The 22678-nt window shown below is 43.5% G+C and overlaps 1 protein-coding gene across 3 annotated transcripts in view; it reads left to right on the top strand.

Moving 5' to 3' along the window:
- The window catches only part of CC2D1B (coiled-coil and C2 domain containing 1B), a 63285-nt gene that overhangs the window by 15425 nt on the left and 25182 nt on the right, over positions 1–22678 (top strand). For all 3 annotated transcript variants that reach the window (XM_040360473.1, XM_040360474.1, XM_040360475.1), the window contains exons 2-12: positions 65–193; positions 3172–3310; positions 6032–6141; positions 6223–6372; positions 15127–15249; positions 16054–16297; positions 18024–18133; positions 18983–19058; positions 19137–19199; positions 20084–20208; positions 21292–21364. In XM_040360473.1, coding sequence (XP_040216407.1) covers positions 125–193; positions 3172–3310; positions 6032–6141; positions 6223–6372; positions 15127–15249; positions 16054–16297; positions 18024–18133; positions 18983–19058; positions 19137–19199; positions 20084–20208; positions 21292–21364 — 1282 coding nt within the window. In that variant the 5' untranslated portion in view covers positions 65–124. The remainder of the gene's footprint in view (positions 1–64; positions 194–3171; positions 3311–6031; positions 6142–6222; positions 6373–15126; positions 15250–16053; positions 16298–18023; positions 18134–18982; positions 19059–19136; positions 19200–20083; positions 20209–21291; positions 21365–22678) is intronic.

Here is a 22678-nt window from a genome sequence, read left to right on the forward strand (position 1 = left end):
ACCTGTTCAGTATTTTACTTCCCTTTACTTAAACTCTTCCTAATAAGCTGTTCTGTTTTCACAGGGCCCTTTGTGTAAGACGTCCGAGACACCCTGCCTGGGGGCAGAGCTTCCATGAGCCGCAATGCTGGGCAGAAGGCCTGGCAAGAAAAATGCCCCAGCCAAGGGCAAAGGAGTAGCTGCAGCCAAAGAGGTAATGCGTGCGTCACCCATATGATGCTAAAAAGTGTCAGAGATTCCTGCATCTGAAGGAACAATACTAACCAGAACAGTTACATTCTAAAAAATCGTCTTCTCATACTGTACCGGGAATCTAAGGGAATAATATAATTGGCTGTTATAGGAAAGTCCCAATCTCCCCGCTTCAGTTTTCCGCACCAGGGATGGAGGCACACTATACGTGAGCCTCATTTTAAGTCCCAAATTCCCCCCATTTTTCATTTATACTAGGGATGGAGGCTTTTCAACAGGGCTGACAGTGTTCCCCTGCCACCCAGATGTTTGGTTTTTGGTTGTTGCTTTTAACCCTGGATGATTTTATACCAGTCCAGGTTTTACACACTTGGTCACGGAGGTCATCTGTGCCCTAGCAACTACACAGCTTGGTCATTATGTGGTATTACCACGGGGTTCGAGCGGTGGTCTCTGCATTTCCAGGACCTCCTTTAGCCTGTTGCTCAGAAGCTGTGATGCGCTCTGTGCGTCCCCCCCTCTCCCCCGGCCCCTCCCCTGGGGCGGGGGGAGCTTCCTGGGGGGGCGGGTGGCGTCCCACAGCGCATCGGCGTCACACAAAATGCCTCACGTGTGTCGCCGCTCTGGCGTCACTAGCGCACGGCATGAGTTATTCCAACTTGGCCGGCATGGTAGAGAAATATGGGCGTCTCTGTGGGCGGGTTTCAGCGGCAGAGCCCCGCCCAGCCTGTACCATGCCAGCGTGACGCAGGTATTTAAGTCAACGTGCACGTGTGTGGGACGGCTATATCCCACCTCCCCCTACCCAGTCTTGTTGCTATCACCCTTAGATGATACACCTCATTGCAGCAGGTCATCTCCTCCAGAAGCTCCACAGGCAAGTCACTTCTAGGTCACTACATATAACAACAACATGTCAATTTTTTGCGGCATACAATGACATGGTGACAATAGATTTTTTACTCTTTTAAGAACCTTTGTGATAGCCATTACGGTTTATCACCAAGACTCCCTACAGTGGCTATCGTTATATCATGCCTTCAAGGGGAAGGGGGTCTTTGTATGCGGTGCCGCCCCCACCCAGCGCACAACTCGAGTATACCTCTGCTTCCGGGACAGACTATTTTACTGGCCCTGGACCTACAGTCTCCACAATTCCCTGCATGAACTTTATGTATTTACTCAGGGTGGGCTATTTTGCCTTTCCCTGGGACCCCTTACCATTTGACCAACTTATTTATTATCATTTTTTGTAGACAATTCCCAGCATCCGCCCCTGAAGAGTGTTTATACACGAAACGCGTCGGGAAATAGGGATGCAGTTTCAGGTCAACACTACATTATCTACTCAGAACATCATCTGCCTAATGAATTTTGGTTTTACTGTTTTTAACATGCTCACCCCTTATGTCATGCTGCTCAGATGTTTCATGATTGTGTGTGTATGTGTGTATGTATATATATATATATATATATATGAAATAGTTTTTTATGTTATTAAGCTATTTATACGACTACGTGATGCCATGTTGATATATTGTGTATCCCTGACATTTTTAACACACACACACATATTATGTGTGTTTGTATGGATTGACAATTATCCTTAATGTTTTTCTCTGTATATGGTTTTGTTTGCTTACATGCATTCTATCCAATTTCTTATACTCAATAAACATACATCTGTATGCAATCTACCATCACCATGTTGAAGAGCCTCATTTAAAGTCCCAATCTCCCCGCTTCAGTTTTCAGTAACAGGGATGGAGGCACACTATATGCGAGCCTCATTTAAAGTCCCGAATTCCCCCCATTTTTCATTTATAGGAAACAGGAACAGTTCTTCCATGTAATGATTTTATGCTCTTTTCTGCACTCAAAGCTGAGCCCCAACCTTATCTACAGTACTGTGATAAAATATATAAGGAAAAGCGCCAAAAGACAGTGATGCAGATACTAAAAGATAATGATAATAATAACTTTGTGAAAATGTCATGGATAAGAAAGATTATCACATGACTGGAGCAGCTTCAGTGTAAATTGATAAATAATAAGGAATAAACCGCGCTAAATGCTACATACAACAAAGTAAATAATGAATCATTAAAATAAATGATGAAACACAAAAAAAAACACTAAAAAACAACAATCGCTGGAAAAAGTCCCCAGTGAAAAAAGTGTTTGTGCTGTTGGAACAGTGTTGGAAGTCTCATACACAGTGCTGTGACTTGAAATATGGATGAAAAAATCCCGTGCTCTTTATGTGCTTAAATAGGGTGCCCCCCTAGTAGATGTGCACGCACCCTTGGGATTGGACCAACTATCGCTAGTTGGATCAAATGCATTTGTGGGGCGACCCCTGTAGGTATCCTCTGGACCGGCTGGGTTCACACTATTGTGAATTTAATGCGGATTTCCCCTCATCCAAATTGCATGACAGGAGATTGTGACTCTCAATGGAGCCGGTTCATCTCTAGAGTGACCACGGAGCGCACTGATGAAGAGTCCTGTGCGTCTTTGGCTTTGTTTCAGGTCCAAATTCAGCTACAAATTCGGACCTGAAATGGTGAATGAGGACGCACTAGACCCCCTGGTGCGAGCGGCGCCGCACACAGTGTGAACCCAGCCTGATGCATATGGCCAGCCTTGGCGTCTACCCCATTTTGCAGTCTTATTTCGCTACCACAGCTGTAAAGACAAACAATAGAATCAGTATATGTGTATAAAGGATGGCAGCTTCTTTCGTGGCACACAAATGGATCTGTGCAGCTGAAACCGCATATGTGTATAAGTATATGTTCTGTGTTTTAGGTTATTTTCTGTCCTATGTTTGTTCTAAAAGCTGATTACTGTAGAGTTTGGTAGTGGTTAGAGAGGTCTGTCATTACAGTTCATGATGGTATACCACTGATTCCATGTGCTTTTAGTTGTTTAAATTCTTGTTTGAGTGTTTTCTTCTCTTTTTTTCCCGGTGTGTAGCTTGGCTTGTTTGTAGACTTCAATCCGGAGGATATGATGATGGGAATCCCAGATGATGCAGACGATGGAGACCTTGAGGCAGAGCTGGCCGCCCTTACTGGTGGGAAAGTGGCACCCAAGGCAAAGCCTAAAGGAAAAGGTGAGTAGAGCTTCAATGGCACCCCTCCTCACCCACTGCCGCTAATTATTTGGGATGGGTAATTACTCTGCCAACTGCATGTGGTCAACTACTTTTACATGTCCAACATTAGAGGTAGGGGTTGCACTGATACTGAGTACTTGCACAAGTTCTCATACTCGTGCAACTGCTCCTGATACCAAAACCAATACTTTTGTGGTGCGATTTGAGCCCATACAAAATTAATAGGCTCATACGCACTGCAAAGAATTGCATATGATTTGAACAGGAATGTGGTGCGATTCCTGTCTGAATCGCATGCATTTTCCTGCGCTGCTCCAGTGTGAACCCAGCTTACCATAGTGACTTTGAGCCTGAGCTGAGTTTACACAGGAGTGGTGCGGGAAACCTCCCTGCATGACAAATTCCACCATCTCTGGCTCCTGATCCTACTGTGTACATGAGCGGCTGCAGCTTGGGCTCCTCCTGCCTCTCCCATGGCTCCCTCCCCCCAGCCTCCAGCAGTTTCAGCCATCCACTGGACCCCCCCCAGACAACAAAAAGCAGCTTTACAGATCCAGGATTTGAAATCCCTCCTCTCCTTGCAGTGCTGTCAGTATGAAGATAGCTTCTGATTGGTCAGCACCTTGACGGTTGGCATGCATCTTTAAGCTGTGTGCCTTTTTGCTCTTTGTTGTGTTTTTTTTTTCACTCTGTGTTATGCTTCTCATTTGCATTGAGATACTTGTTGCATTGCTTGTATTTAAAGCGGAGGTTCACCCTTTAAAACATTTTTTGACACTAGACAAAGTCGTGCCATCCTACCGACACAAGGACGGTGTTTTTTTTTTTTTTTTTTTCAGCACATACCTGTTAATCCCGATTTTCACCTCACGGCGTTCCCGCGGGAGTGGGCGTTCCCAAGCACTGCCTGTGATTGACAGGCTTCCGAACGGCGCATACTGCGCGTCACAGGTTGCCGACAGAACCCGAACGTCGGTGCGCAGGCGCCGTATAGAGCCGCACCGACGTTCGGGTTTTTCCGGCAACCTGTGACGCGCAGTATGCGCCGTTCAGAAGCCTGTCAATCACAGGCAGTGCTTGGGAACGCCCACTCCCGCGGGATCGCCGTGAGGTGAAAATCGGGATTAACAGGTATGTGCTGACAAAAAAAAAAAAAAAACACCGGCCTTGTGTCGGTAGGATGGCGCGACTTTGTGTAATGTCAAAAAAATTTTTAAAGGGTGAACCTCCGCTTTAACTGGAAAATACTTAAAGAAAAATAAAAAAATTACTAGATTAAAAAAAAAAAAAAAGTGAAACTATGGGCAAAATCAAAAATGTCATCTATGATACAGTGTGCTTCTAGCATTAGCACAGCAGTTTTTGTTTTTCCGAGTCCCCCATGTAACATAGTTTTCCCCTTCTGCCCATTTTCACCTACCCCAGTCATGCATCCACAGCTGTGTATCTAGCGCTCCATACACACCCTTATCTATGAAAAAATGGTGACCATTGGGCACCCCTCAAAATATTTATATGGTTTGTCCGTACCCCTGTATCTGTCATAACGAAACTAAAGGTAAAAATAATTGTGACTAGACAAACTCTTTATTGCAGAAGAGATATGCAATGTCTCTTCTGCGAATAAATAAAGTTACCTTCTATCTGCAGTCCTCTGCAGAAAGTACTCTGATCTATGCATGGGCGGCTCAGTTTACATTTCTGGAAGGTTCCAGTGTGCAAGGGTGAATGACTCCCACGCATTCATGGAAGTGATGTCATCCTACACAAGCCAATCATGTCGTCCGAAGACTAACACTTGGAAGAAGCTGGCGAGGAACCATGCAGGTATCAGACCGTTACAGCTGAGGTAGGTATCTCTGCCTTTAGTACACTTTAACAGAATATAATGGCCCAGATTCACAGACAGCGGCGCACATTTATGCCTCCGTAGCGTATCTCCTGTACGCTACGCCGACGCAGCGCAGAGGGGCAAGCATTGAATTCACAAAGCCAATGCTCCCAAAACTGGGCTGGGTTTCCAAGGCGTAAGTAGGCGTAAGTGGAAGTGGGCGTGAGCCATGCAAATGAGGCGTGACCCCATGCAAATGATGGGCCAAACGCCAGACAGATACGTATAATGAACGGCGCATGCGCCGTCCCGTGGACGCATCCCAGTGCGCATGCTCACAATCACGTCGGAACAACTGCCTAAGATCACTGCCTACGGCGTGAACGTAACCTACACCTAGTCATTCACGTCCAACGTAAAATACGTCGGCTTAAGTTCCCTGGTGCAGACCTTTGCATGTCTGCTGCTGAGTTACACCTCCTTTATGGGGCATAACTTTACGTCGGACGTACAACTTGCGCGCACCAGTCGTAGCCTGCGTCGTGCGCACTTACGTTCGTGAATCGCCGTATTTTCCTCATTTGCATATTTGAATACAAAATCAATGGGAGCGCCACATGCGTCCAGCATAAATATGCGCCCACTCTACGCCGGCGTAGGCAAGTTACGCCGGCTGGATGAAGCCTATTTTTAGGCGTATCTTACTTTGTGGGTCCGGCGCACAGATACGACGGCGCATATTTGCACTTACGCAGCGTATCTGGAGATACGTCGGCGCAAGTGCTTTGTGAATCCGGGCCAATATGTTTTGCTATAGCGGTCCTTTACATGCACGCCAGTTCTGTCACTGTGAAAGTCTGTTCTTTATCACTGAAATATCTCTACAGCTCCAGTTCCTATGGATCATATAGAGAAGATGGCACAGGAGTGCATGAGAGACCTGGATGCAGAGGAAGAGGTGGGCGATGATGATCTGGAGGATGACGACGATTTGCTGGTGAGTTTGACTTTTGGTTTTGGTTAGCAATATAGAGGTTACATGTTCGCCGATATATCTTGGTGTCTCTTGTGGTTTTAGGCTGAGCTGCAGGAAGTGATGGGGGTGGTAGAGGATGAGTCTTCTACTGACATACAAGATGTTGAAGAGGCTGAACTTCAGCAAGTGGAAGAAGCAGAGCCTGCCAAACAACTTACCTCTTCAGCTGAGGACCACAAAAGTCCCTCTAAGGTAACATACCTGCACAAGCAGATACAGTCAGATAGACTGAGACTGATGATTGTTAGGGCAGATGTCTCCATAGATTTTTGTTCTATTATCTATAATATTTGCTTGTAAGACTAATTCCGCATACACACGATCGGAAATTCCAACAACAAATGTTCGATGTGAGCTTTTTGTCGGAAATTCCGACCGTGTGTAGGCTCCATCGTACATTTGCCGACAAGAAAGATTTGAGAGCTGGTTCTCAATTTTTCCGGTGGGAAAACTTAATGTCCCCAATTTCAATCGTTTGTATGCAATTCCGAAGCACAAAAATCCTACGCATGCTCGGAATCATTGAACTGCATTTTTCTCGGCTCTTCGTAGTGTTGTACGTCACTGTGTCCTTGACGTTCGGAATTTCCAACAACATTTTTGTGACTGTGTGTATGCAAGACAAGTTTGAGCCAAAATTCCGTTGAAAAAAAATCCACGTTTTGTTGTCGGAATTTCCAATCGTGTGTACGCGGCATAAGACTAAATTTTGCTTGTCTTGCAAAATGCTCTCAAACCAAGTTACTCTCAAACCCAAGGTTTTGCTGTATATGTATCATTTCTGTTGTTCCTAGAGTGAATTAAATATTTTGTTCCCCAACCATATAGTTATTTATATTTACCACTGCATATAGATATTCAAGAACTATTATTATTTTATTTTTTTAAACTTTACATATTAAAGCGGAGCTCCACCCTGAATTGAACTTAATCTCAATATTAATAATGATCCTACACAATGCTTAATTGGATAGTTTCATCTAAAAAAGTTTTACAATACCATCTGAACTAGATAGGCTTCCGGTCTGCAGCCCCTCAGGTTTCTGTCGGGTTTTCTGTTGTTTCCTGTCCCGCGCTGTGTCTTCTGGGTGCTTGAGTCATAGCTCCCTAATTATCATATTCGGCCCTGTTACAGCAAACATCGCGCGACTTCGTTTAGCAGAAAGTGACGCGGATGTAAACAAAAGAAGGAGGGTGGGCCTTTTCAAAAATCTACATTATAGCACAGATACTGATCCTGTAATGAGAAGCATCCAGGGTGGTAACGCCAGCCGTTACTATGGGAACAGAGACGCTGACGCCGCCGCTCACGGGTGCCAGTGCGCATGCGCCAGATCGAGCGGTGGATGCTGGGATTACAGCATCGCCGCATCCAGGAAGTCTCTGCTGGTGGGATTCACAATGCCCACAGCGAAGATGGCAACTGCTGACGCCTGAAAATATAACTTATTATTACAGACGGCTAAAGATAGGGACAGACACTAAACACCAGAAACGTGAGTTTATTTTAACAATGCCATGTACTGTTTAACTAACCCCCCAAAAAAAAAAAGTTTAGGCATGGGAGATCCGCTTTAACTAAATTATACAGCAAACTTTTTTCGATGTTTTTATATGAGTAATCGATTAATTAAAGCAATAATCATTATTTGCCGCCCTAGTAGACATCTGCTTAGATAAAATAAATACATAGGGCTAGATTCAGAGAGAGTTACGCCAGCGTATCAGTAGATACGCCGTTGTAACTCTGAATCTACGCCGTTGTAAATTTAGGCGTATTCTGGAAACCAGATAAGCTTAAATTAGGCTAAGATACGAGCGGCGTAAGTCTCCTACGCCGTTGTATCTCAGGGTGCATATTTACGCTGGCCGCTAGGTGGCGCTTCCGTTGATTTCGGTGTAGAATATGCAAATGAGCTAGATACGCCGATTCAGAAACGTACGTCCGCCCGGTGCATTTTTTTACGTTGTTTACGTTAGGCTTTTTCCGGCGTAAGGTTACTCCTGCTATATGAGGCGTATCCATTGTTAAGTATGGACGTCGGGACAGCGTCGAATTTTGCGTCGTTTGCGTAAGTCATTCGCGAATAGGGCTTTGCGTGAATTACGTTCACGTCGAAAGCATTGACTATTTGCGACGTGATTAGGAGCAAGCGCACTGGGATACGTTCATGGACGGCGCATGCGCCGTTCGTTAGAGACGTCATTTACGTGGGGTCATGTTTTATTTACATAAAACAAGCCCACCTCTTCAAAATTTGAATTTGCCGTGCTTACGCCGGCAGATTTACGCTACGCCGCCGTAACTTAGGGCGCAGGTTCTTTGTGAATCCAGCCCCTGCCTCACTAAGTTACGGTGGCGTAGCGTATCTGAGATACGCTACGCCGGCACAAAGTTACGGCGGGCTATCTGAAGCTAGCCCATAATATAAAGGTAGATTAACCATATTTGCATTTCTTTTGTAATAATAATCTCTTGCTAGTATATGTGTCCTAGAGATCCGAACGTCTTGGATCTCTGTGATTTGTCATAGAGATCCATATGTTTTGGAATGAAGTAAATCACACTGGCTGTTTGGCCGTCACACCCCTCTTTTGTTTCTTTCAATAATGGTGACTTTGCAAGTTAGTTGACACACACACTGACCTATGTTTATGTACTTTTAGTATGGCGCTGTCTCATTGATACTAAATAAGCAACTAATAATGAAGTAAACAATATGGTCAAATGTTTGTGGACCCTCACACCCACCTATATGAGCAAAAGTATGTGGACCCCCCTCCAAATTATTCAGTACAGGTGTTCCCAGTGAAGGGTCCTTCGAAATTTTACAACATACACAGACATTTTAGACAATTGTGCACTTCAACCTTGTGGCAGCGGATTAGTGAAGGCCATTTTCTGTTTAAGCAAGACCGTGTCCTTGAGCACAAAGCTAGGTCCATGAGGATGTGGTTTGACCAGTCTGGTTGGAGAACTACTTATGCATACTCCTGACCTGTTGAACTTTACAGCTGGTGAGTTAAAAGACCGATTTCAAGCCAGGTCTTCTCATACATACAACCTTACTATCTGACCTTAAAAGACACTCGTAAATCTTGTGCCTTCCTAGTAGGGCGGAGGCTGTTATAGCTGCAAAGGGAGGACCAACTCTGTGATAATACCCATGGTTTTGGAGTACCATATCCAACAGGCTCATACTGGTGTGATAGTCAAGTATCCACAAACTTTTGGCATTTATTTTTTTAGGCTTTTGAATGCGTGTTTGCACCATCTGTGTGGGTGTCCTCAGTGAAAGATTTGAATGTGTGTCTTTTGCCTTCTATATTGCTTGAAGGGTATGTAAACCTTAACAATGAACTTCCCTTATTTTCTCTTTTTGGACTATTGAGTATACCTGTTTAATAAGGGCCAGAAAAATCTTGTCAATTGATAACGTCCCATTCTCTTTGCCTGTGTGTAATATACAGCAGGGGTCCTCAACCCCCGACCCGTACCGGTTTGTGGCATGTTAGACACTGGTGCCGCACTGCAGGAAGTGTGCCAAGTGGCTAGATTTTTCATTTACAGTTGCTCACTGACACGGAGGAGGGCGCTGTGGATGATCGCTGGAGAAGGGAATGGTCTTGAGGACACCTGCTGTGTACATGAATGAGCGCTGCACAGCCCTGCCTCCTCTGGTACTAGCCGCCCCTGTGCCTGGCATCAATCTCTACCTCCACCCCATGTGTCCCACCCAGCAGCTTTCGCTCCTAGTGATACACCTGCTACAGGATAGGGGACAGAGGCAGTATGAGATTACAGAGCAGAATGAGGACTCCACTGCTTAACTCTATAGTGGCCGTGTTTTTGCCAGGACAGGGTATCGGCAAGAATAGGGCACTGCCATGGCCCCTACTCGGGTATTGTGTATGCACAGTTCGGCTCTCATGTTAGCCCTCACTGGTGCCACAGGGTCTTATTGTCTCCACTGCTGTATAGGCAGCATATCAGTATTTGCTGCACTACTAAACAGCAAAATACTTGGAGTCCCTCATTCTCATAGGAGAGGAGTGCTCTGACTTTCTCGGCTGCAAAATAAAGTAGGCAATAAATGCTGGAATCTTCCTGATCCTAATGATAACCCTGCAAAACCCCCCCATTACTGACTGCCTCCGTCAACCCTCCTGGGCCATGGAAGAAATGTCTTCTGCTAGACAGGGCCCCGCTACCAAACAGGTTGGGGCGCCGATACACTGTGTGTGTGTATGTATATATATATATATATATATATATATATATATATATATATATATATATATATATATATATATATATATATATATATATATATTGTGACAGGAAGTCAGGTAAATCTCTGGGTGTTGTCACAGACGGGACATACATTTCTGCCTTGTTTAGACAATACACCAATTGTTATTAGGCGTCGGCTGCAAAAGTGGCCAGAGAAGGTCTAAGGGCTTGTTCAGCTGTTCAGAATGAGGCAATTAAGGCCTCTATAAGTAATCCAGAGGATTACCACTGAATTGCTGCATCCTGAGGCTTTGTGAGTAAGGAGAGCAGTGTACTGAAAGTCTTCTGAGGAGGTGAGAAGGTGATTGATTTTTCTGTGTGATAAAAATCAAAAGACAATTGTTTTTGTGCTGTATGACCAGCAGTGTCTGCCCAGCACTAGGCTGTGCCAGACTCCATAGATAGGTTCCTGTGTGGTGAAGGTAGACGCCCCAAGTGCCCAGGGTTTATTTTATGTTTGATTTTGTTTATGCTGTTTGGATGCTTGCACTTGTTTCCAGCAAGATGGAAGAATAAACCAAAATCGTTGTTTTCAACCGTCTTCGACTGCCTGTCTGTATAAATTCAGTGTGTGGTGAACCCATCCAAGGGGTCACACACCTAGCTACCGAGCTAACCCCTTACAATATATATTATAATATAATTGTTTTTATTTTTTTTTGCTTGAGTTCACATCTACTTGGCTGATCCCCAAAATATATATAGTACAAATACTCATTCAGTTTAGAAATGCATAGGTGTTTATGTGACTAGAGTTTACTAAAATGAGGGCTAAAAGACAAAAAAAGACAGTGTCCCTTTTACTATGTGTTTGTATGGCTGTGCATCTGTTGACCAGTTTGATCAAAGTATACGTTTTACATTTATTTTCTGATTCACAGGTTATTTTTAACAATTCCATTTTTAGTTTGAATCCGTTTACTTATAAATCCAGGCTCAGCCGTGGTAACGTTTTTTCCCACTGACTGCAGCTGGTCCGACCACTCCCTGCATCGCGAGACAGAGCGCTTACTGTTCTCTACTACCTCCACTCCTCTCTCCCGCGTCTCTTTGTTTTTATTTCCACCAGTCGTCCTCGTTCAAGACTTTCCCTCACTCGCAATGTAGAACACTCACTTCCATGGGCTGAGATTGCAGGGACAGAAGTTCTCTCCGGCTATTTAGGATTTCTAGTTTTATATATTTATCTGTTAGAGGATCCTAAAGTATTACTGAAAGGGCACAGAGCACTTGACAGCTGATGGCAGTAATCTTTCCTTCTCAGCATGCTACCATATGTTCAGGTACTTTCTCTGCCCCGTGACTGATCTTTTCTGACACACATTAGTGTTCAGCATTTTTATTTTTTTTAATAGATATTTTAAGTATATTAATTATTGCATATATTCTTATCAGAGAGTATGTTCTAGGACAGGGATATGCAATTACCGGACCATCAGCTGTTGCAGAACTACAAGTCCCATGAGGCATAGCAAGATTCTGGCAGCCACAAGCATGACACCCAGAGGCAGAGGCATGATGGGACTTGTAGTTTTGCAACAGCTGGAGGTCCGCTAATTACATATCCTTGTTATAGAAGCTAGTGTCTCGCTCTATTTTCTGTGCATGTATATTTTATATATATTATATACTTTATATTGTGTGTCTGTCTCTCTCTCTCTCTCTCTCTCTCTATATATATATATATATATATATATATATATATATATATATATATATATATATATATATATATATATATATATATATATATATATATATATAATCTTGCTTTATGGTTTGACTCTGTTCAAGTCACACCTGTCTTTTGTGTATTGTGTTGTGACACATTGTACATGTTTACATGATTCCCATTATAACACACATTTTGTTGGAAACCACACCAGCTGCAGCAAACGGGACTTTTTGTTATTCAATGCAAAACAATAAAAACATGCAGATGCGAATAAGGCCTGACTGAGCTGACCTCACCAGCTTTGAGAGCAAGCCCATGGCCATTTAAATAATTGTATATTTAAACCCACACCTTGTAAAACAACCCAATAAGCCTAAAATAGAAATGAAAGGCAAAACATGTGTTTACAGATATAAAAATAATTATAAATACTCTGGGCCAGATTCTCTAAGATTGTGCGGCGGTGTAGCGTAAGCCATTTACACTACGCCGCCGCAACTTACTGGAGCAAGTGCCGTATTCCTCAAGCACTTGCTCCGCAGTTTGTGGCGGCGTAGTGTAAAAGGCCCGGCGTATCCCCGCGTAATTCAAAGGGGGCGCCCCCGTGCCGATCGAACTGCGCATACGCTGGGCTTAAAATAGCCCAGTGCGCATGCTCCAGTTCTCGACGGAAAACGTCAATGACGCAGACGTGTGCGTCATTGACGTAAAGTCGTATTCAAGAACGACTTAGGAAAACGACGTACCCGACGGGAAAAGATGACACGGACCCGACGCCATACTTAACATTGCATACGGCGGACTGGCGTAAGGTTACCCCTCATATAGCAGGGGTAACCTTACGCTTACACAAACGACGTAAGCGACGGCTACGCAACGCGAATTCGTTCAGGAATCGGCGTACCAGGCTCATTTGAATAAACAAATGAGACCTGAACGTAAACGCCACCTAGCGGTCGACGTATTTGCTATTACGGTAGTATACAACCTGAATTATTACCGTAAGAGTAAAGGAAGGCATTTTTTTTTTTTAAATTAAGGTTTTCATTGAATCCAACCACAAAGCCGACTGTCCATCAAAGGAGGCAGGACTTTCTATTAAAGAGGCCGCTGTGTAAACAGGAGATTCTCCTGTAATCAATCTTTGGGGCTCGTGAGTGCATTCCTGGCGAATCGTGCTGCATTCCTGTTAAATCGTGCTGCATTACTGGCAATGGTGAGGCTACATTCATGGCAATGGTGAGGCTGCAGATGGGCACTGACCCTTATTTTGCTTCACAGTTCTTTATTCAATTTTTTTTTTCCTGAAACTTCGTTCTTAAAGTGAAGGTGTGTGTTATACGCCAATAAATACGGTATATCCAAATAACACGCCTGAGCTCATCTCTACTCACACACAGCCACAAAGGCAAGGGAATTCTTGTTGCGCAGTGTATTAGTGCTCGGACGAACACATTTAGACCGAATTTTAATGGTTCAAAGAATGTCGGGCAAAATGGTCGGCCCTCACTCATGTTCACTTTGAAAAAAGTTTGGACACCCCTGGCTTAGTTGTATTCAATAATTGTGGGTCCTCTTCTGCAGCTGGATTTGTGCCTGCTTAGGTGGGCAGAAATATTTTATGACCCCCTATATTTTTTATGGTTGGTTCTGTTGATCGACTTTTTTTTTTTTGTTCTAATATTATGGATCTTTTTGCTCTAGCTAAGATTGCTGATGATATCACTTCTCTGTATTGTTCGGCTTTGTGGTTGGATTCAATGAAAACCTTAATTAAAAAAAAAAAATGCCTTCCTTTACTCTTACGGTAATAATTCAGGTTGTATACTAATAGCAAATACACTAGTTTTAAATTTTTGAAAAATAAGTAATGTCGAACCCCTTGTTTTCATATACTGTATTTATAAATTCGTAATAAAAACTCATGCTTCAACTTCAACTGTTTTCAGCTTCAACTGTTGCCTTTTTATAAATCCTGTATAATAATAACTCTGAGCACAGCCCATTACACTTAAAGTGTTTGTAAACCCACTTGTTAATTGTCAGGCAGGTAAACCCACGTGTCTTCCATAATGTCCACTGTATATGCTTTATTAAAAATGTGCCTCTGTATACCTTCTTTCCATGCGCCGTTTGGCGCTCACACGATCTGACAGCTACAGCGGGAGGGGCAGAGAATCCCTCGCTGACGTCAATCGGGAGGAGAGGATGAGAGAGGCAGCTGGTCACGTGAGCGCCGACCAGTGCTAGGAAATAAGGTATACAGAGGCATTTTTTTTATAAAGCATATACAGTGGACAAATTACATTATGGAAGACAAGAGATTGACTGACAATTAACAAGCAGGAGGGGCAGGCCCTTACATATATTTGGCAACAGCCGGGGGGGGGGACAGAGGAGAGCTGCGGGTGACAGAGGTACGTAAACTGACCACAGTGTCGGGGCCTAGCAGCCATGATAAACCGTGGTCAGTTTACAGGGGGAGGGCAGAACCAGGCAGGATCAGACAGGTATTTCAGGGCCAAATTACACAGCACAAGCACTGTGCTGGTATTCATACTTTAAAGCAGGGGTGTCAAACTTAATTTCATCGTGGGCCGCATCAGCATTATGATTGTTCTCAAAAGGGACAGTTGTATCTGTAAGATTAGATGACCAGTGCATCCCCCTTACATTAGATGTCAAGAGCCACCCCACCGTCAGAAGTTGAGTCCCCCACCCTCACTTACATCACAGTGCACCCCCCTTACCTTATGGCGCTGCTGGGAAGAAGCTGGATGCATTGCTTGAAAGCAGAAAGTAAGGGTCTGAAGGAGGAGCAGAGAAGGGCTGGAGCTCTCCTGCAGCTGCAGGAGAGGTGTGAGGGCCACATGTGTTTGACACCTGTGCTTTAAAGGAACAGAATCCGTTTTTTTTTTTTTTTAGGGTAACAAACATTTTAAGTGTGTCCTTAACTTCTGCTTTATTCCTTCTTTAGACAAGTACAGGGGTGTTGCTGCCAACTCTACAAGACCGGATAACCAACTATCAGACAGCAATTGCCAATGCAAAGCAAGCCAATGAGACCTCCAAAGCCAGGCGATATGAGCGAGGACTAAAGGTTGGTTTCAATATTGATATAAGCCTTTGAGTTAAGACTACTGGATTTTTTACAATACAACAACTCCCTTAAAGTACACTTCCTACTATCCTAAACTGAAGCATTTCCTATGTATTCATAGGACATCCATACACACCACTGAAGAAATTGTGCTTACCAGATCTTGATTCTTGCTCAAAAAATGCCCAGCGATTCTGACAGTCTTTTGGTCTTCCTCCGGGAGGGTGACCACATTGCAGGGCCTGCAGTGAATTCACTGCAACATTGTCCCCCTCAGCAGCTGAACAGGGCTGCATTGCTTTGGACCCTGATGAGGGTGTATCCCCCCTCCCCTTTGCCAGCCAGCATGACCCACGAGGGCAACCTGTATCTGGAGGAGGTGACATCTTGGGTCCATGCTCTGGCAGTGCAAAGACCTTGGCAGTACCTGTCTGTGATCATGTCATGGGGCAAAGAGGACCTCACAGCATAAAAAAGGGAAACAAATAAACCTTGCTTTTCAAGATGAAGGAGAATGTATTATGTTAAACATGTTTTACGTTTTTAAATGTCATGTTTGAATTATTTGTCCTGCTAATATGTTTTAACTTTTGTATAGGAATGCTTTACATGACTAATTGCTTTAGTCATTGTATACAAATGCTTTACCATTTTAATTCATGGAAATTGTTGTGCAGTCACACAACTGAGAATTCAAAGGACATAAAACAGAGACTGAGCTGGGAATATGATGTATCGATGTGCTCTCTTCTTATATAAGATACTATATTATCAATCTGGATATGTCTGTCTTCTAATCTACAGACACTGGAATCTATGTTAAAAGCTGCTAAACAAGGCAAGCCTGTGAATGAGGAGGAGATGCCACCACCAGTGGCCAGTGGGAAACCTGAAACGGCTCCGCTCCCCACCATCACTGCACAGGAACTGGATGAGGCTCCAGCTTTTACCGAACCTTCAGAAACAGTTGGCAGCCAGAGCCAGCCTGTGGATGCGGAAGTACCAGTTACTGCCAGTGGGGAGCCAGCTGTCACACAAGAAGAAGCAGGTGAGGGTTTCAGAACCCATGTCAACAAAATCCAGCTGTCCTTATTTATGAAAGTTGTAATCTTGAGGTTTCCTTTTATTGTTTTCGCACAGTAAAGGACGAATTATACAGGTGTGACGTCACACGTGCATTTTTGTGCGACGCATTTTTTTTAAATCAGATAATGTTTATTGAAAAAAAAAACATACACATACGATTTCCAATGCACTACAAAATACAATAGCCACATAGTATCGGGGACACAGAAATATCAATACAGCAATATCAATCAATATCAATACAGCATTTAGGGCTGCCCTATACATGAAAAATCACACAAGGTGCAACAACCTTTTTTTTTTTTTTTTTTTTTTTTTTTTTTATCTGGCCACAGAAAAACTAGCTGTAGTCTGGGAAGAAGAGGTTATGAGGCACAAATGAAGGCAGATTTGGCTCATTCAGGGAATGTAAGGGCTCATTCACACCAGCACAGTTGTGCAGTGGAAAAAAGAAATGTTCCTGGACTGCCGCACTCTGATATGCGATTTATTGAAACAAAATGAACAAAGGATAAAATCCAAAGCTGTATAACCTCCAAAAATTCATGCAACACTGCAATCAATGGTAGAAAGTGGACATAGGGGACAAACATGTTGCACATCATGGATTGTGCAGTGCATAGCAATACCAATAAAAGAAAGCACTGTGATGCATGTTAACATCGCATTGCAGCACAGCTTGTGTTGTAATGCATACCAGCATGCATTTGTGTGAATGGGACCCAAAGAAAGTTTTTGCTTGCTTTGAGGCATGTGCATCACACTTATGTTGAGACTGTCATATAAGAGCATTTAGTTGTTCACCTCTGGGGGAACAGTGTAGAAGTCTTTGCTTTCAAGAGATGCAATTTTTGATTCCACAACCTTTTCTTTCTGCTGCTTCTTTGTAATACATTCTGCACCATGCAGAACTTAGCAGACATTTCTTACCTCGACAGTTTTAAAATGAATTCGGAGACATAGTTACATCACAGTGATTTGTATCAGAATGTGGCTCCATAAAGCCGGGTTCACATATGTACGAATTGGATGCGTTTTCTTTTGCATGACAGGTGAGTGTGACTGGCTCTCAATGAAGCCAGTTCACACAGGGCCGGGGTGGCCGCAGGCCTCATTCCAAAAAGAGTCCTGTGCGTGTTTGGGTCCGGTTCAGGAGCAAATTCATGCAGAAATTTGCACCTGAACCAGTGAACAGGAACCCACCAAACCACATGCAGGGAAGCGCAGCCACACTTATGTGAACACTAAGAGAGCACTGTGTGGGAATCTTTTAGTACTTGCTCTGTTCAGTAATGTTTTTTTGCAAAATGTTCACATGGAAATAGCTTATCTGTGTTAGTTTTACTATTGAAGGCTAAGTTTGCTTTTTACAAAAACTGGCCACTGCAGTCAAGGGGCCCCAGTAGCTGTAAATGCACAGTGTGGTTTGTTGAAATATAGAAAATAAGATACAGCCAGGTGCTATACCTGTAGGCTTCTTCTGTCACCCATGCTGCTAGGCCAAAATACTGTGTTTACATCCTTATGTATATGTATACTGCAGTGATGCTACAGGCAAGGGTCATTGGTTTCTATGACCTGCAATTAACCCAGGACGCAAGGATGTACACTACTTGGCCTCTTATCTGTATGGGCCAGTTTCTGTAAAAGGATCATTGACAATCTAGTGCTATCTATTGAAACTGCAGAGAGGAAGACCCTACTTGTGACAAGGCACAATGAGTACAAGATGGCGGCGCTGCGGGCGAAGCACCGAGGAGACATTGAGAAGGCCAAAGAGTACATGAAGATTTGCAAGGTATGTGCCATTCACTGCATTATAATTTTGTAAATAGTTTTTTTAATTAACCCCTTCCCGCTGCCTCCTCCTGGCTGTTTCGGTGTATCGAAATGCCAGGGTGCGAAGGTGGGCATTCGGATCATGTGCTTACAGTGATTGGCTGTCACAGCGGTCACATGATCGAAAGCTCCCGATCACAACTATGCATCTGGGAGCTTTCCACCACAGTTTAGTTACTGCTCTGGGAGCACGCAGGGAGTGTGTTCTCAGCACAGTAAACTGTTTACTTATAGACACATATAAAGACTCATGGATACGATCTACATTTAAATAAGTAATTAAAGTGACATTAAAGGAAAAGTATAGCAAAAGCTACGCTTCTCCTTCTCCAGTTCGTTCTGCACTCCTGTGACCCATTTTCAGCCAACAGCGAACTTCAGCCCGCTGTCGGCTGGCATCACAGAGCTGATGCAGGCTCTGAAAAAATCCAGATCATATGGTCGGATCTGCCAGAAGCCTGGGCTGACAGCTGGCTCAGCCTCTCAGCCATCCACTGAGAGCCTGAGCCAGCCCCTCCTGCCACCTCCACAGCCCATCGCTCCATTAAGTGCTGGAGGAGCATAGCATAGAGCCATTGACTGAGAACTGAGCAATCGGCAGTCTTGGTCACTCAGTTCTTAGTGCGGAGCCAGCAGATGCAGTATCAGTTTGATGCTTTATCCACCTAGGTAAGCATAAATGTTTTATTTTTTCTAAATCCTAAACTTCTCTTTTAAGTATGCTATAACATTTACTATATTAAAAGTGTATTCACATCCATAAAATGTGGATTAATTTTAGTACTTTTTTTTTTTCTACATTTTTTAGAAATTTAGCTCTGTTTTAGAAGCTATGGAGTGCGGACAGCCTGTTGATCTTAGTCAGATGCCTCCTCCCCCTAATGGTAGGTAGACGCAAAAGCAGTACACATGCTAAGAATGAACTTCTCTATGGGTTTCAAGGATATTTTTTTTTTCTCTAGACCAAGAAGTGCAAACCTCAGAACTAAGCACACCGGAACCCCAAGATCCCACCACCAGACAAGGTGAGTACTGAGTTCAGCGTGTGCATGGCTGTATTCCATTCAATTTAAAACTGTGTGCTAAAAATTGTTTTTGCATGCCAGCAACTGTTCTCCTTTCTTCATAGTGAGGGAAATAAGCCTTTCACTTCACATTGCAACACGATGGAACATAAGCCAAGTCAGGTTTTAAATTCTCTGAAGATTCTGATTATGGCGATCTGAATGATTCCTCTCCGCCTGATGCGCTCACTGAGAATTTTACAGCCAACATTTACTATATTGGCCCTATATGGGCGATTTTTAAGCAAATTTGATTACTTTTGATTCACTGGGAATCACAAATCTGATCAATAGTGATAATAAAAAAGTAAGCAATCTACCACTTACGAGTTCAGTTGACCACTCTAATTCAGTTGATTGTGAAATCAAAAATGGGCTTGTGTTGATCAAATGTGTCTGTTAATCTGCAAAATTATAATTGTGATTAAATTGAAATGGAGTCAAAAACTGAGAAAAAAAACTGCATCAATCTCTGCATTTGATCAGAGTTATTTCGATTCTGTTCTTTGCAGTCATTTAAAACAACTTTATTATGGCTGATTTATTACTTTATGATTTGTACAAAATATAGTATCTAATCAAAGGTTCTATCATTCAGTCAAACTGCTTTGTGTGTGGTCAGCTTTACAGTGTACTATTATGGGACATTTATGATCAATGTGTCCTTGAGAAGAATTTCGGCAGACAGTTGGTGTTGTCCATGGTAACCAATCAGATTCTGCTGTGTATTCTTCTATATAAAAAAAAAAAGGAGAATTTTATTACAAACCTAGTGTGACAAATTATCTCCTGGGCCCAGTACTAAAGTATTGAATTCACCAAGCTGTTCCTTGTCTGCTCTCCAGAAGCGCCCGCTGTTACGGTGTTACAAGCTCTGCAGCAAAGGATGGATCGCTACAAATCTGCAGCACAGCAAGCCAAAGCCAATGGAGATGACAGGAAGGCCAGAATGCATGAGAGGATTGTCAAGGTATGAGATAGGACAAAACTCATATTAAAGTGATACTATAGGTTTGATTAAAAAATGACAAACATATCATACTTACCTCCACTGTGCAGTTTGTTTTGCACAGTGTGGCCCTAAACATTCTCTTCTGAGGTCCCACGGCGGCTCTTTGGGCTCCTCCCGCATCAGATAACCCCCTCTGGGCAGGGCTCCCCCAACGGGGTTACCTTGCGGGCGCGCTACCGTGTCCAGCATTCGGCGTCGCCGAATGTAGGACTCGACGGCACCCGCATCATTGAATTTGATTGACAGCAGCGGGAGCCAATGGCTGCTCTGCTCTAAATTTATCCAATGAAGAGTCAAGAACCTGTGGAGAGAGCGACAGCGGGATCACGCCCATGGAAATTCAGGGCTCAGGCAAATAAACCGGGGGGGGGAGGCGAGATAGACACTGCAAGGTGTTTTCTCACCTTTGTGCATAGGGTGTATTAAGGTGAAAAAACACGATGGTTTACAACCCCTTTAAGGGCCAGTTTACACCAGAACAAGGTGTAGGAGACTGAGGTTCCGTGCGCATTTCTTACACTGTTTTTAGAACGCACTGCACTTGCGATCTGCGGGTGTCAGTCCTAATGTCGCCTCAAACACAGGTCGCAAACGCAGTGCGTTTGCTTGCACAGGACCGCATGGTACAGTAGCCATTTGCTGACCACAATACGTATGTATACATTGTGGTTTGTAAGTGGTTTACCAGGGGTTATGTCTGAAGCTATAAGCCATAAGTAAGAAGTAAGCACATTTTTTTAGCTTTACAATCACTTTAATCCAGAACCAAAAGCTTTATTCATTGTGTATAAAAACTGCTGTACAGGCTGATTAATCCAGTGAACAAAGCCACACTGATAAAGATAACGTTCTGTTGGCAAATTATAATAATTATTCTTATCATTCATTTATCTCCTTATATGCAGTGCACAAACAATAGTGGTTTTGTTTTATTAACGCTTTCCTTTTCATAAAGGGAAAACTAAACAAAGTATCAGGGGCTAGGCAGAGTACACAAGGATCTGTTTCTTATTAAATGTAACCAAACTAATCTCTTTACAGCAATATCAGGATGCCATTCGGGCTTCCAAAGCTGGCAGATCAGTGAATCTGGCTGAGCTCCCAGTTCCTCCAGGTAACATATTACTTGTTTTGTTCTACATGTAAATTCCATTAACTTGTTTTCTCCACAGGTCAACACTTCTGATTCCAGTGCTAGTTTTTCTTTTTAATCCTTTAAAGCAGTCCTAGTTTCTAAAGTAAGATTAGCTATAGATGGTGTTTTTTTGATAGAAAAATAATGAACGGATTCCCCCATCTACTCAATCTAGGTGAATGGAGGAATCCTCCCGGCTGTGCCACTGTATTCTGACAGCGCGACTTCTCCACTGTCAGACTACACTGATCGGTGGCTGCAGCCAATTGGCTGCAAGTTGCTAGTTAACCGCATTGGGACCGGCCGCACAATGGCTCTCCTGCCCAAATCACTGTAGGTGTACCGCGACTCGCGCAGGCTCAGTTGATGTCCTCCGGCGGCCTGCGTTTGCCTTGTACACAGGGAGAGATGTCTATATAAACAAGGCATTTCCTTGTTCTGACAGGTGACATGACAGGGATCCACTGTTCCCATTCCCCCCCAGTTAGAAACGCTTATAGGGAACACCGTTAACCCCTTCCCTACAAGTGACATTTATACAGTAATCAGTGGCTATTTTTAGCTCTAATCGCAGTGGTCCCAAAAAAGTGTCCGATCTGTCTGCCGCAATGTCACAGTCCTGCTAAAAAACGCTGATCACCGCCATTACTAGTAAAAAAAAAAAATTATTATAAAGATGCCATAAATTTAATCCCTATTTTGTAGACGCTATAATTTTCGCGCAAACGAATCAATATACGCTTATCACGTTTTTTTTTACCAAAAATATGTAGAAGAATACATATTGGCCTAAACTGATAAAGAAATTTGTTTCAAAAAAATAAAAACCGCAGAGGTGATCAAATGCCACCAGAAGAAAGTTCTATTTCTGGGGAAAAAAAGGAAATCAATTTTTATTGGGTACAGCGTCACACGACCCTGCAATTGTCAGTTAAAAAGACGCAGTTCCGAATCGCAAAAACTGCTCTGGTGATTAAGGGGCTAAAACCTTCCCGGGGCTAAAGTGGTTATCAAAAGTTTTCCAACAGTCCTGTTTATTAGAAGTTAGAAGGAATGGTCATAGATGGTTAAAAGTTCAGACGTTCTTTGCCGAACTGGCCTAATTTCAATCCATCTATGGGTACCTTAAGGGCTCTTTCACACGTCCCTTCAGTTTCTTTCGTCCGCTCCGTCGGCTCAGCGGGATCCCCGCTGAGCTGTCGGCGGATAGGGCGGTCCCCGCACACAGTGCAGGGACCGCCCTGTCTGAGCTCCGCTCTGCCCAATGGGGAACCGGATGCAGACGGACCGTCT

This window comes from Rana temporaria, chromosome 7, assembly GCF_905171775.1.
Source record: "Rana temporaria chromosome 7, aRanTem1.1, whole genome shotgun sequence".
NCBI lineage: Eukaryota > Metazoa > Chordata > Amphibia > Anura > Ranidae > Rana > Rana temporaria.